Here is a 15,525-nt window from a genome sequence, read left to right as displayed (position 1 = left end):
CACAAAGCACCAAATGCACATTCTAACACAAAACACTTTCCTTCTTCTTCTTTCTCTGCCTCCATTTCTCTCTCGGCAATCTTCATCCACCTCCTCCCAACACTGGCACCTCCCTGTGAGGCTGGCAAGTCCTTTTATATTGGCCAACCCGGAAGTGCTTCTGCTCTTCCTCCCACATGTTCTGCAAGCACTTCCAGGCTATGCAGAAACCCCATGCCATATGACTCCTCCATTTTTACAGCACTACCTGGTGGCCCCCCTGGTACCCAACAGGGCTGAGATAAAGAGGTCCAAGTCCCGTGATGCACTGTGGGAATTTGGGGGAGCTGCCATCTAGCATTCTGGGGGAAGCAGTGCCCTACACAGGCTGCCTTCCCCCATCCTTCAATTTTTCTTGGTTATCCCTTACAATATTATATATATATATAATATATATATATATATATATATATATATATATATATATATATATATATATATTTTATGTATATATATTGTGATGGATGGCCGGCCGTTTATCCCAGCCAATACCCCCAAGCCACCAGGTGGAGCCCTCCTTGCAGTATGGAGGTCCCCAGGAGACCAGCAGGGCATCATGGACATTGTAGTTTTTATACGCAGCCCTGCTGGATACCATGGGGGCCACTAGGGGATGCTGCAGGGTGGAACAACGGATATTTTCCCTATGCCCCGGAAGCACACATGGACAAGGGGAATGACGTGCTTCCGGGGTGAAGAAAATGACTTTTTACCTGACCCGGAAGTGATTCAGATCACATGGACTGGGAACACTTCCGGGTCAGGATATATAAAAGGACTGTGGGAGCTCCCAGATGGCAAGCTGAGCTGGGTGGAAGGGTGGCAACGCATCTGGGAGTGGAGGATTGTGTTTTATTGTTATTGGTGATTGTTTAATGAGTATAGTGGAGGAGAGGGTGTTTTGTGCACTGTGGCAATTTAATAAAGTTGAATCTTGGACTTTTACCTGGTGTTTGGAGTCGTGGACAGGGGTTCAAGGGAACGATAGCGCCCCCTATCTGCCACAATATATATATATTCACAGACAGCCAGGGTCCTTCCCGGTAAGGATGTTTCTTCACTGAGAGAACCAGGGGAGCAAGCATGGGCAGAAAAGATGCTAGATTGCAGCCCTCATGGGTTGGAGCGGTGCCTTGGACTCCTACAGGGCTTCATGGGAGATGGAGTTGCCTACAGCCTTGTTGGGATCCGGTGCTGCCGCCAGGGGGTGCTGCAGCTGCTCCTGAGCCCGTATGGGCGATTCTTTCACCGGGTAACATATAAAAGGAGCCAGCAGACAGTACTCAGTGAGCCAGAGTCGGTTGCAAGGTGGCCAAAGCTTGCCAAGAAGGAGCGGAGAAGAAATGAAAAGAAAAGAAAAGAGAAGTAAAGTATTGTGTGCTGATAGTGCTTTGGACTGTTTTGTACTTGTGGGAACAGGGAAGACATTTCCCACAAGTGAAGAAACAAAATAAAAAACATTTATGTTTTTATCAGGGTGCCTCCTGCGTCTGACTGTGTCGGGTTGGGTGGCTGGCACGCCCATGTAGAGTTGTCACTATATATATATATATATATATATATATATATATATATATATATATGTATATATATATATATATATACTGTGACAGATAGAGGGAGCTATCGCTCCCTTGAACCCTTGTCCAAGACACCAGACTCGAGGTAAAAGTCCAAATATTGACTTAATAATGCACAGTGCACAAAACACCCTCCTCTCCACAATATCCATTAAATAATACAATAACTAATCAATACATCAATCCTCCACACTCCCAGACGCGTTGCCACCCTTCCACCCAGCTCAGCTCCACGTTCTGGTGTTCTATAGAGTCTTATAGTCCCTGACTCGGAAGTGTTTCTCATCTTTCAGTCCATGATTCCTTATCACTTCCGGGTCAGATAAAAATTCCTTTTCTTCACCCCGGATGCACATCATCTCTCCTGTCACTGTGACTAAGACGCACCTCCGGGTTATAGGGCACAAACGACTCTCTGGGCCTCCCTGCAGTGTCCTCTGTTGGCCCCTGTGGTATCCAGCAGGGCTGTAGAGGAAAACACCATTGTTCATGATTCCGTGCTAGTATCCAGGGCACCTCCATGCTGCAGGGAGAGCCCCATCTGGCGGCCTGTGGGTATTGGCCGGGATGAAAAGCCGGCCATGGACCACCATACATAAACCCCAGTGCATCCCAGTAACAAATTGTTTGTTCCTTGTCCTATTTTCACTATAAACTTTAATTATTTAGTCAATCTCACTCCTCCCACCCAGTGCAATAGGAAATTAAATGGAAGTTGGGCTGAGAATAATGGATGTCTCAGAACCCCTTAAGAGTTTAAATAGTGGATGGAGAAGGAGGAGGAGGAAGGACATTAGAAGTAACAGAACTCCGCCGAAGAAGTTACAAAAAACAACAGTAAAAAAGACTTCTCCAAAATGATGGTTGCCGACTAGATTGATTAGGTCTTCCTCCTCCTAACTGTGTGTACTATGAATATAATACATTACTAGAGCATAAAGCTTCACTGTATATTTTAGAAACTGCCATGCATATCAAATCTACTATTAACATTTAAAAACTGTTTGGCCTGCTGGCTAGGACACTAAATTGCAGCTCATTATGCTGCCAGCTCAGTTCTAGCTATTGATTCATGAAGGTATTCCTTTTTTCTGGCGGTACTTCATTGGTAGTACACAGTATAAGGAGAAGCACTATGATCTTCAAATTTATAAGTTACGTTTGGTAAAATACACAATGTATAAATTATATAACAGTGTACACAATGTTATGAAAGCCTGCTGTTAAAATGGGCAAGCAGGTCAGCACTTACACTTAGATCTTTTTCATTATGTACATAATACTAATGTCAGCTGCACCTCCTGCTTTCTAGTGCTTCCTGTTTCCTTGCCATTATTTCATACAGTAAATGTAGAAAGGTTGTGAGATTCCATTAAAAATGTAAAGAATGAAGGCAATGTTATAATTGAATACTGCTCTTAAGGTTATAGATTTTGTCAAAGAGTGTGCTGCAGTTACTGCTAGAAAAGTCACCAGCAGCTTGGACACAGAGAAACACAAAGAGTTATCTTCCTTTGATTCATGAAACATACAGAAAACAAGTATAAGTAAGGAGCTGCACTGAGGGTGTAAGGATGGCAGATTCATGGGTAGACATTGCAGTATGGGTTGCCCTTTGCACATACAAACTGCATTCCATTGTGTTCCACTCTATTAGACAGATAGATAGATAGATAGATAGATAGATAGATAGATAGATAGATAGATAGATAGATAGATAGATAGATAGATAGATAGATAGATAGATAGATAGATAGATTTCTGTTGTTAGTCCTTGCACAGGTAGGTGAGCTACTCAGTAATATTGTACACTTTTCACTTATTCATATTTACCCTGTATTTTGACTTTTATTTTAATTTTTTCAAGCTGAGATGTACATTAAGTATGGCCTTGCATTAAAGCATGGAGTCACATTGATTAAGGTCATGTGTACTACTTATATTACTCCAAAATGATAAAATGTCATGTTGAAAATAGTACATTACTATATTTCTGGTGGCCACATGCAGCTGTACACCCAACAGGTATACAAAGTCTTTTACAGCCCTGAAGAAGGACTTACTTGGTCCAAGACACACCAACCAAGCTTCAGTGTGTATTGCAGCCTTTTGCATCAGATGTGATTGAACAACAGTAGATCATCTACTCATTGTAGACTGCTAACTTGGACGTCATTCCCTATTACTTTGTGATTGGATGGTTTGTTTATTATATATACATAGTGCCACATGCGTATGCATAGGGGGCAGTTTAAGGGCTTGGATAATTGTAATCTTCCTCCAGAAAGCCAGAGGGCACTGTCAACTAATGTCTTTTCTCTGCAGACCTTAAGATTAACAACCATGACATCTCTGGTGTCACTTCCTGTTCCTGCCAAGAACCATCATCACTTGAAGCAATGCCATCTTAGTCAGTCTGTCTTGCAGACTTGCGTTGCTATGGCATTTCTTTTTCTTTTTCAATGCGCTGTACCTCATGGTTTATTTGAATGTAAAGGGTTAGCCTTCATGGTACCCCAAATATTTATAATCTCTTTTTATCTCTTTAGACAGATTTATTATATGTATCTGCTTTTGAACCACTTGTGCCAATAGTGCTCATTTAATATGCAACACAGCTATTGAATTAGCCACCAGGACATCGCTGATTCTGAATCTGGAGCAACTGTTCCTTAATACCTTTTGGTAGGACTAAGTCGAGCCCAGCAGCATTAATGCAAAATATGGACATTTAAGCACAAGGTTACTGGTTATGGACCTATTTGTGACTTCCTGTGTAATCATGAAAAGCCCCTGACCTGCAGAAAAAGACTTCTGCCAACTATATACATTAATAATATATACATATTGTAAAAAATAATAATATACATTTTAAAAGAAAGCTTTTACAGGCTAACATTAATACATTGAGAATTAGAGCTTCAGTAACTGCAAATCATTTAACAGTAAATCAGTTGAACAGATTTTACCTGTGCAAGAAAGTCCTTCTGGCTGCGGATGGCATGATGGAACCTTTTAATCAGAAGAGCACCAAACTGCTGGATGACCAGTGTTGTCCCTTTGATCTGCTTTGAGCCTTTTCCACCACCGTTGTCGACAGCTGACGAGTCAGGAGCTCTTTGGTTTATGTTTTCATTTTTGTCCTCTAAAGTTTTCATTGTCAAATTAAGATTTTTGTGTTAATTCTTTCTTTATATCTTTTTCATGCATCAAGAGACAAATCTGACACATTACTATACAGTTTAGCAATATGATTTTAATAACAGAATCTCTTAGTTTACTTTTTTACTTCTGTCTGAGAAAGATGATTTGCCTGATAAGAAAGTGAAAAATTGACAAATTAACAGAGGTACAGACAGATTTTACACACACACCTGCACACCCATACACACACACACATACTGTACATACACATAAGAGAACAAAAGATCCAAATATGTTGGAAAGGGTTTAAAAGGGATAGTGTAAAATATGGAGATTCCTTAAAGTAATTTAGAGCCAAATGTGGCTTTCTCCTCACTGCTAAGAATTTCCGTTTGGCAGTGTTGAAACCATACTTCCATACTAAGGGCCAGATTTGGGCAGAGTAGAAGACAACAGAGGAGGTTGGGAAAGAAAGAGAGAGGAGAAAGAGGGAGGCAAACAACAAACTATCATTTGAAACATAAAATAATGAAATATGAAGAGAAGTGTGGAAAAGTTTAGGAGAAAAGGGAGTAGTGTTGTGAGATCTAATGCAGAAGATTTATGAACTGGAGAGAATACCAGAGGAGTAGAGGAACAGTGTGATGGTATCCATGTATAAGGAGAAGGGTAATAATCAGGATTGTAGAAGCTATAGAGAAATACAGCTGATGACACACACAATGAAAATTTGGGAATTATAGAGAGAAGGCTTAGGGAAGAGACCATCATAGGGGAGGAGCAGTTTGATATTTTTCCAGGGAAAGGAACAACTGATGCAGTCTTTGTATTGAGTCAGTTCATGGAGAAGCATAGAAAAAAACAGAAAGGTGTGAATATGGTATTTATTGATTTGGAGAAGACTCGTGATAGAGTGCCACATCAAGAGGTCTGGTGGTGCATGACAGAAAGGCAGAGAAGTATGTGAGGATTGTCCAGGATATATATGAGGAAGTAAGGACTCGGGTTAAAGCAGGGTTGAGGTAACAGGCAAGATCCAAGTTAGAGTAGGTTTGCACCAGGGATCTTCTTTAAGATCATACCACATTGATCTAATTATGGATGTGTTGAGTCATGGGATAAAAGACCAGTACCCCAATCCCCCGATGCATGCTTTTTGTTAATGACATTGTGTTGTGTAGCACCAGAAAAGAAGAAATGGAGATGAAGTTGGACGAATGGCTTAGGGCTTTGGAAGATAGAGTATTGAAGATAAATATGAAGAAGACAGAATATACTGTACAAGGTTTAATGTTGACCATGATTCAGAAGTTAGCCTGCAGGGAAAACTGCTGAACAGAGAGGATAGATTTAAATATCTAGGATCAGTGGCAGGCCAAGATGAAAAACTAGATGAAGAAATAAGCCATAGAGTGCAGGGTGAATGTAACAATTGGAAGAAGGTATCAGGAGTATTGTGTGATCAAAAAATCAAGGAGAAGAGGTTTTTAAGACAGTGGTAAGACCAGCAATGATGTATGGATCTGAAACATGGCAAGTAAAGGGAGCACAGGAGAAAAATAAGATGTGGTAGAAATGAGAATGTTGGGATGAATGTTTGGAGTTACAAAAAAAGACGGAAGAAGAAATAAGACAATCAGAGGTACAGCAAAAGAGGGAGAGATATCTAAGAAAGTGCAGGAATGTAGGCTGAAGTGGTATGGACATGTAATGAGGAGAGAAAATGAATATGTGGGCAAAATAGTGATGGGAATGGAAGTACAAGGAAGGAGAAAATGAGGGGGAAAAGATTTTTTTTTTATTTATAGAAAAGTCTCCTTTCTAACTATAATATATAATCAGACATACTGTATAAAAAGGTTCTCAAAACGAGTAAAAGGTTATCACCAACTTTCAGTTACTAATCAGCTAGGCACATGTTAATAGTACTAGCCATGACTAGACACTGTTCAGCTGGTGGAAGTTCCTTGACATTTGAAAAGTGCACATTTATTTTGAAATTTCAGAATTCAAGAAGACAGTAGAGGTGTGAGCTTTCTATTGAGTGTTCAAGAAAACTGTTTCTGAGCACATAATACATGTAAGGCTGTCCAGGGGTTGTTCCTGCATTGGCTAGGACATGCTCCAGCTTCCAGGTATCCATAGGTGAGTATGTAACACAAGGTTAATAAGCTAGGGTGCAATTTAAAGGCATTTCTTCTTGTTCATCAATAAACCAGAACCTACAAGGTCAGTATAGAGCCTTTCATGACAATACAACAGTTTTCATTATTAAAAAATGGCTGTTCAAAAGTCTCAGAGTTGCTTTTATAAAAAAAAGGTTAAAAAAACAAATTATATCCTACATCAGTAGTGAATTAGTCTAAGACACTAAACCTCCCCACACATGTTTAAGCATATGCATACTGTGAAACTGATACTTGTCTATTTTTAAATATTCTCATAGAGAATAGACCTTCATTATTCTGGCCAGATATAAGGTTTGTATGTCATAAACGAGGTTCTAGGGCAGGGGTGGCAAACTTCAGGCCTGGAGTGGCGCAGTGGCTGCAGGTTTTCATTCTAACCCTTTTCCTAATCAGTGACCAGTTTTCACTGCTAATTAACTTTTTTCCTCATCACTTTAAAGGTCCTGTTAGAAGAGTTCAGCCCTCTGAATTGATTTATTTCTTCATTAAATGAGAGCCAAGCAGAAATGAGATGTGAAATGAGCTAACAGATGACCAGCTAAACTGGGGCTTCAAACTCCAACCAGTTTCACTCCAATCACTTTATTAATGAAGCCAATTCTTGCTGTTAATTAAACCTGTTATTTAATTCCATGTCTTGTTGCTGCTCTGATTCTTCTGAAACTGTCGTTTTTTCTGTTCTTTCTAAGAGCACCATCAAAATGTTTTGGTGACCTGAGAGATCAACCTCACCACGACCATCACCTCTCTTTAATTTCAGATATTGTGTAATGGGCACAGGGGAGCTGGTCATGTGGTGGCTTGTTTTGTGTCTCATTATTGTTTGGCTGCTAATTAAAGAAAAAGAGACAAATATGGGGCCTGAGTGGAGTTAATTAAAAGAAGTAATCAGCAGAAAAAACTGATCACTAATTAAGAAGATGGTACGAATGAAAACCTGCAGCCACTGCGGCACTCAAGGCCTGGAGTTCGCCACCCCTGTTCTAGGACTTTACCAATTATTAAAAAGAAGCAATTTCTCAACAATAGCAAATACTTAAAAAGAGAAAGTAGTATTTATTACCAGTATAACATTCACAGACCTGCTGAATTCAATTCAAGGGCATGAGAGTTAGAGTCTATGCACTGTTGATAATTTCATAATAATTTTGCTGTGGCACTTCAAAATGAACAAACAATGACATCATGAGAAAGAAATGGAACATTTAAAGCCTTAAAGGTTATACTTAAATAAATCAGCAATACAGCATAGCAAACCCAAGCAAGCTTATCTTGCTGAACAGCAGCCCATAAACATATATTATAAATAAGCAGCAGCAGTAGCAGTGGTTTGACTAGTAATTAACACTACACTAGATGAAGCTGGAAGATTCAATCTCTAGATCTATGATCCTGCCAGCACTTTGCCTTTGGCACTGCCAGCCGCATCAAAGCTTTGCAGGGTTTTTATTCACCTTCAGCCACTTGAGAACTAACAAATGCAGTTTTGTTGTCTCTGGAAATACTTGCTCGAGCTCTCCTCTGCTGTAACATCCATTCCTCTGGAGTTTGGGTTAGTTTAATACATACAATATAAAAATAAAAAATAAGTCAACCAAAAGGATTAAAAGTTTTATTTTTAACAATTTTGGAAGAAAGATTTACTACCATTGCAAACTGAGACATATTCTGATGTGAGTTTTAAAAATTATGTTTCATTTAATCACCCTGGAACTTTGGGGTTGGTTTTATTTTATTGGGTGCTTGGATTATTAAACCTTTGGGAAATAATATCTTTTAAAGTACAGATATGTCACAGACAGAACTGTTTGTTATCAATTTTTAATTAAATGAAGAACTCAATAACAAAAAGAAACATCTATCAAAGAAAAAAAATCCCAGGCTATTCTAATTTATTTGATTGTGCCCTATCCCAATATGAGCCAAGGAACAATATTAAGGGATAGCCCAATCCCTTGAGAAATGGATGGACTAAAATTTAACTACACTGAAAAGGGAAAGGGAACATTGGTTAAAGAAAGTATCAAGGCCAGCAGAAAACCAGGATTTAAATTGCCAAGCAAATGTATCCACATTTCAAATAAATTGCTGGATTCACCATTAATCTGTGACACAGGCAATGGAAGGTGGATGTAATGAGGAACAGAAGTTGTCCACAGTATTAAGAGCTTCCTGTTGGAAATGAGAATGGGTTTAAATAATAGAAAACCGAGACAGAATACATCGTGTTGGTCGCAATTAAGCAGTAGCATGAAGAGGTCTGAAGTAAGGTTTGATGTAATATCAAAATGCTTAAAAATAATAAAAGAAGATGCTGAATGACATATGTGAACCCAAAAAGAAGACAAGAGAAATGCCAATATATGTGAAGAAATGTACTAGGCATACAAAAGAGACATAAATGGCAAGGAGGATTAGAGATGAGGTCCAACAGGTGGTATTTATAGAGACTTGAGCACATTCTATACAAAATCTGAATTGGAAAGACTAGTAGCTGGTGTTTCTGGTGCAGTATCTTAAATTGGTGAATCCCATGAAAAATAGGGGAGAGAGAGAGAATGAAAGAGTGAAAAGGTTTCTAGACCAAAGTGAAATAAAAGGCAAAGTTTTGCAAAATGCTTTATATGTAATGAGTAGAGTGTGGAACTTGTTTTATCTCAGGTGAGAAAGAATAAGATTGAGAGCACAGTGGCTGCATTGGTAGAGGGGCAGCTATAAAATCCCATGTGTCCTGAACAATGACCAGAGTTCTAGGTAGAAAATGAAGGTTGCATTGGGGAAATTTAAACAAGAGTGGAACATTATGAGGTCTGATCTTCAAGTATATTAATCCCCATACATTGTCAAGAGGGAAATTTACAGAGCAGGACACCTATTAGGAGAAAAGGATTTTGGAATAGCGGGGTGAGAGTAAGCCATCTTTCAGCTGCATGAGTTTTTCAACACAGTGTCAGATGTGGATCGTATATGACAACATAGGCCCCAAGGAGATCTTGAAAAGTTGAGATTTTATGGAAGAGAAAGGAATGCCTTGAATAGAAATGGTAGAAGCCAAGTGTACATTCTATAGGGAGCCATGAGTGGAGGGGAAAATAAAGGGCATGACCAAAGGTGAAAACCCAGTGGTAGAAAATTCTGTTTGGAAGTGAATCACAACACTCACTCACTGGCGATGAATGTTTAAGATTAGGTCTCTTACCATTAAATAAACAGGAAATCAGTGATTTTACTTCAGTTCAGTATTTAGTGGGATGAGGTAGCAGAGCTGTAGCATTTATAAAAGGAAAACACTGAACAATATTTTGTTGATAATAGCAAGATGAGACTGAAAAGACAGAGGAAGTTTAGCCATTTGTTAATAAACGTTTTATATCAGTGAATATGCATCAGTATTTATAAGAGGGAGAGGAATAGATAGTCCATTTGATTTTAAAATTAGACTTCAAAAGGCTTGAATAAATCAAAAACTTGATGGATATCTGATAAGGTATTACTGAAATGGAGAAGGAATAATTTGCATATAAGGAAATGACTGGAATTTAAAAATAGCTATCACAAGCTAGGAGTTTCTTAATGGCATGAGCAAGTGGTTTGCATGATAAATTTAAAAGTAAGGGAGACAGAGGACATCTGCACTAGTAGGAAAGGGATTCAAGACATTTGAATTGAATAGAAGAGTGGAAAGAATTAAGAGTCCTAATTAAATTTACAAAACCCATTCTAAAGGCTATTTTACTTATGGAAAGATCTTCATAGCAAAAACTGCCAGGAGTAATTAAATTGTCATTTGCAATAAGTACTTCCAAAGGTGAGTCGAATAAATACTCGCTAATCTGAAACTTTTTTCAGTTCAACTTGACTCATTGATACAGTATGGCTGAAACCCAAAAATATTGTGTTTTTTTTAATCACTGGGACCACTGCCTTCCTGCACTGTTTTGCAATGGAACTGAAGTCTAGGAAAAAGGAGATGTGAGAACCTTCAAAAGTGATATTTTGAACCTGATAAGACTCCTTCAGAATGAGTTGACTGTCCGAAAACCACACAAATTTAATAAAAGACAGACATCCATTAGAATCTGCTTAGAGGATGCTACAGCTTTGGCAAGTTAAAAGCATAAAATAAATCAGTGTAAGTATGTATGTGTCTGTGTGTGTGTATTATATTTTATATATACTGTATGTATATATATATATATATATATATATATATATATACATATTATGAGGGGCCGTTCAGGAAAAAAAGATTGGTTCGTAAATATATACATTGGTTCAGATATATATATCGGTTCAGATACATTGGTTTGAATATATACATTGGTTTTAATACATCCATTCAAATATATATTTCGGTTCAGATATATACATTGGTTGGGATATATTGGTTGAGATATATACATCGGTTTGAATACATCCGTCAGATATATACATTGGTTTAGATACATTGGTTGAGATATATATACATTGGTTTGCATAGATCCGTTCTGATATATATACATTGGTTGAGATACATCCGTTCAAATATATACATTGGTTGAGATATATATATTGGTTGATATATATTGGTTTAAATATATATATTGGTTAAAATAGATTGGTTTAGATATATACATCGGTTCAGATACATCCGTTCTGATATATACATTGGTTGGGATTTATGGGCAGGCACAACGCGGTCACCCATGTTTAGCATCTCCCTTTTGCTTCATCATTGCTTCAACACTGTTGTAATTATTGTGCACATTTTATACAAGTAGCATATGCCTGTCTGTCGCGTTTTGTTTCAGTAAGCCCTCTTGTTGGGGTCCTCGATTTCAAAGCACTTTTTTCCTTTCATTATTTAAAACACTCGCACAGATACCGCCTCTTCTCCTCGCTCCGTCCGCCCGCTCATTGTACCCGCCTCACTCGCTCCCTCTTGTCCCTCCCATGACAGATTCTTCTCAAAAGCAGAGTTACCAGAAAGCATTAATCGCAACCACAGTACGTCCCATTTTTTCACCTCATGAGACGCTGGTTTATCATTGGTGGAAAGCCGCCCGGTGATATCTGTTATTCCGTATTGGCAGCATTTCATTAAAGGGCGATCTGCTTCAGCAAGGAACTTAGTCCTGTTTGCTGAAAGGATGTTATGGAGGAAAACACTGGAGTTGCTCTGTTTCTTTAAATGTTGATCAGGGATCAAAATGACCAGAATATTCCCGCTTCACAAATAACTGATGTTTAACTGTTTTATAGTAAAACTAACAAAACCACACACACACGCACGCTCACACACACTCAAACTCACAAATCGTGGGTGCGCGTACTACTGATTAAGCGTATCTGTCAAGGGCATTATTTTTCACCCATAAAACAGATTCTTCTCAAAAGCTGAGTTACCAGGAAGCATTGATAGCAACCGCAGTACCTCCCATTTTTCACCTCAACATACGTTGGTTTATCATTGACCGAAAGCCGCCCTGTGATTTCTGTTATTCCGTATTGGCAGCATTTCATTTAAAGGCGATCTGTTTCAGCAAGGAACTTAGTCCTGTTTGCTGAAAGGATGTTATGGAGGAAAACACTGGAATAGCGCTGTTTCTTCTGAATGTTTATCAGTGATCAGGGACCAGAATGATCAGAATATTCCTGCTTCACAAATAACTGATGTCTGTTTTATTGTAAAACTGAGAAAACCAAACACGCAGCGTACACAACACAAACACTCAAACTCACAAATCGTGGGTCGCACACACTACTGATTAAGTGTATCTGTCACGGACGATCATTTTTTTCACCCAATAAAACTTTAGTTGTCAAAGTTAGAAAGCAGCGGTGATTTCTATTATTCCTTATTGGCAGCATTTAATTTAAAGATGATTCACGTCAACAAGGTGAAAGAGTCTCTTATTTTGACAGGGCGATCTTTTTAAGGCTTAAGCATTTTGATTGACTTACAAAAGAAAATAGCTATTACTTACCCTCTTTGCTTCAAATTGGCTTTTTAAAAACCTTTTGATATAATTTGTTTATGACAGTATAAAATAAAAAGTAGTGCTCAAAATTATAATGCGCGTATCTAACAGGAAGAGGTGGTGGTAAGAGTAAGATTGCTGACTCGCAGTTAAATGATCACTGGTTTGTGTCCGGGGGCTTCCTTTCTGTTATTTTATTTATTTTTACAAATTGCTTTGAGTAGTAAGAAAGGCGCTATAAAAGTAAGGAATTAATAACATTATTATTATTATTATTATTATTATTATTATACGTGTGAATGCATGATCAAATTCAGCCGCTGCGTAGTGGGGTATGAATGGGACATACTGACAATACCACGAGTTCATTGAAATAATTACACAGCAAGGTGCACATGCAATACAAACATAATGTGTATATTATTGAAGTAAAGGTTCATATAAATTAATTATATACAACTTTTAACAAGTTGAGAGATGTCAACTGGTTAAAATGCACGAAATTATACATGTATTGCTTTATAGTCCACATATAGTGTATGTATATTGTTAAAATAATGATATAAAAATCCTATAAAATGGTATAGAATCTGCGTCGTAGACTTATTTTGTGTCAAATTTCTTCAAAGAAGTTTTTAATTAGTTTGCTTTAAAAATCTTACGGCAAACATGTGAACCGTTGAAAATCGCTGATCTTAATCAATTTGTTTTAACGCATGCTCCGTGCAAAATGCTGTCATATCTGTTAGTAAACATGCACGCGCAGCGATGTCCTGATGTCTGCGTTCTAAGGCTGCAGGTATTAAACGCTATTGACGTTTTACGGGGTGCTCTGTGATTGAGGGCGGACAGTAAACTTTGTTAAAATGATATCGAAAAATACCAGTCGTCAGTTGTGTTTTCAGTCGTTTTGGCGTGTTTACTGTTCTGTTACCAAAAAATTCTTCAACGGGGCTCATCAACAAAGAAACGTGGATAGTAAGATTTAGTAAAATATCAGTAATAATAATACATTGCTCGACACCCAGTAACACTTTACAAAGACATTTAAAAGACAGCTCGTTAAAATAAATGTAGCAATCCATTGTCATGCTATAAGTGACAGCTTGCTCTTAAACATTTACACAGGTGTTTTTCCTGGGAATAAAAAGGGAAAAATCCACGGAAATGTTTTGTTGTTGAACTCAAATTTCACCTCCGCCATGTGAGTCATTAAAACTATTGGAATGAAAACGCATGTCTCATCCACTGGTCGGGACGCTCGTTTTCCATGGCTGCTGTAGAGCTGTAAAATGTGTGCCCTCTGACTGCTGATTACAAAATGAACACTGGAGAGGTAAAAATATGTAAAATTCATTTTAAAAGGTTGTAGATATAGTTTTCTATATAATCTTCTCCACTATGTGTCTGCATCCTATTCCCTACAGGCAACACTCATTTCCATGGCTGGAGCAGATCCATGGGCTTGTGTGGACCTGTCTGCTGCTTTCAAAATGAACCCTGGATATTATCTGAAATCCATGGTAAAAGATTGATGAAAGTCTTCTACATCACTTTCAAGTCTACTGTGTCCCATTGTCCTCTCCACTCAAAGGGACACTCACTTCTACAGCTGAGCTTTTGCCAGAGTTGTGAGCCCCAACTGTTGCTTGCAGAATGAACATTAGACAATTGTTATTGGATTGGCTGTTTTTTCATTATATTAATATTAATTTATTTATTCATTCAGCCTCTGTTAAAAAAAAGAAGCACATTTTCCCTTAGAGGACAAGTAAAGTTCTATCTATCTATCTATCTATCTATCTGAAATATATGAGACTTGGAAAAATTAATATTATTTGTCAAATGAAGTACCAAATATCCACTGATACACATTTGTAGGACAAGTCAATTAAAGAGTCCGACAAACAGCAACTGAGATATTAAAACATTTTATTGAATCTGTTCTGACAATTATAGTCTTTTAATTAAAATAATGATTATAATTATCAGAAAACGTAGCCATTTTAATGTCAGCATAAAACCAGGCCAGTAACATCTTTGTGAAATAATATCAGCAGTTTTATAAATTCCAGAATGTACACCGATAGCACTGGCATGAACTTCCTTACAAGTATCCTTTGTCTCCTAAACTCAACAAATAACTTTCATATTCCTCCTGTTGCCCTGCTTGTCTTTTTTTGACAATAGTAAAGGTCATCCCTTGAAAAAATTATATTCACGCAGCAATTAATAATATGGTTATAATGTAAAACACTTCAAACAAACCTGCAAAATGTACATTTTCTTTGTTTAAGTTGACTTCTTCAATGGATCTAACACTTACAACATGGGGCACTACAACACACATACACAAATATCTTTTAGTATTGTTTTAATATAGCCTTGAAAATTGTTAGTATCTGTCCTCTATCCAAGCCACCCATTTACAAAAGAGATTTACAGGCTTGGGCCAGAAGACAAAAAATGAGACGGAAAGAAATGCCAATCTAGTGCTTGCCACACTGACGCTCGCTCATACTACTACAATTTAAAAGTGCCACCCAACCTGATGCCAACTCTTTTAGATGGGTAGTGAAATCCGGAAAATGTATTAATGGATACAGGAAAAAG

At 37.9% G+C, this 15,525-nt stretch overlaps 1 protein-coding gene across 1 annotated transcript in view; it reads right to left on the bottom strand.

Annotated features, from left to right (window-relative positions):
• abca4b (ATP-binding cassette, sub-family A (ABC1), member 4b) overlaps window positions 1-15,525 on the bottom strand; it is a 327,352-nt gene that overhangs the window by 93,793 nt on the left and 218,034 nt on the right. Inside the window, exons 28-29 of the mRNA XM_039735801.1 lie at window positions 8,407-8,505; window positions 4,589-4,764 (exon numbers count right to left, since the gene is read on the bottom strand). Coding sequence (XP_039591735.1) covers window positions 4,589-4,764; window positions 8,407-8,505 — 275 coding nt within the window. The remainder of the gene's footprint in view (window positions 1-4,588; window positions 4,765-8,406; window positions 8,506-15,525) is intronic.

This window comes from Polypterus senegalus, chromosome 14, assembly GCF_016835505.1.
Source record: "Polypterus senegalus isolate Bchr_013 chromosome 14, ASM1683550v1, whole genome shotgun sequence".
Taxonomy (NCBI): domain Eukaryota; kingdom Metazoa; phylum Chordata; class Cladistia; order Polypteriformes; family Polypteridae; genus Polypterus; species Polypterus senegalus.
Note: the sequence above shows the minus strand (reverse complement) of the source record. Positions and strands in the feature narration are given on the sequence as shown.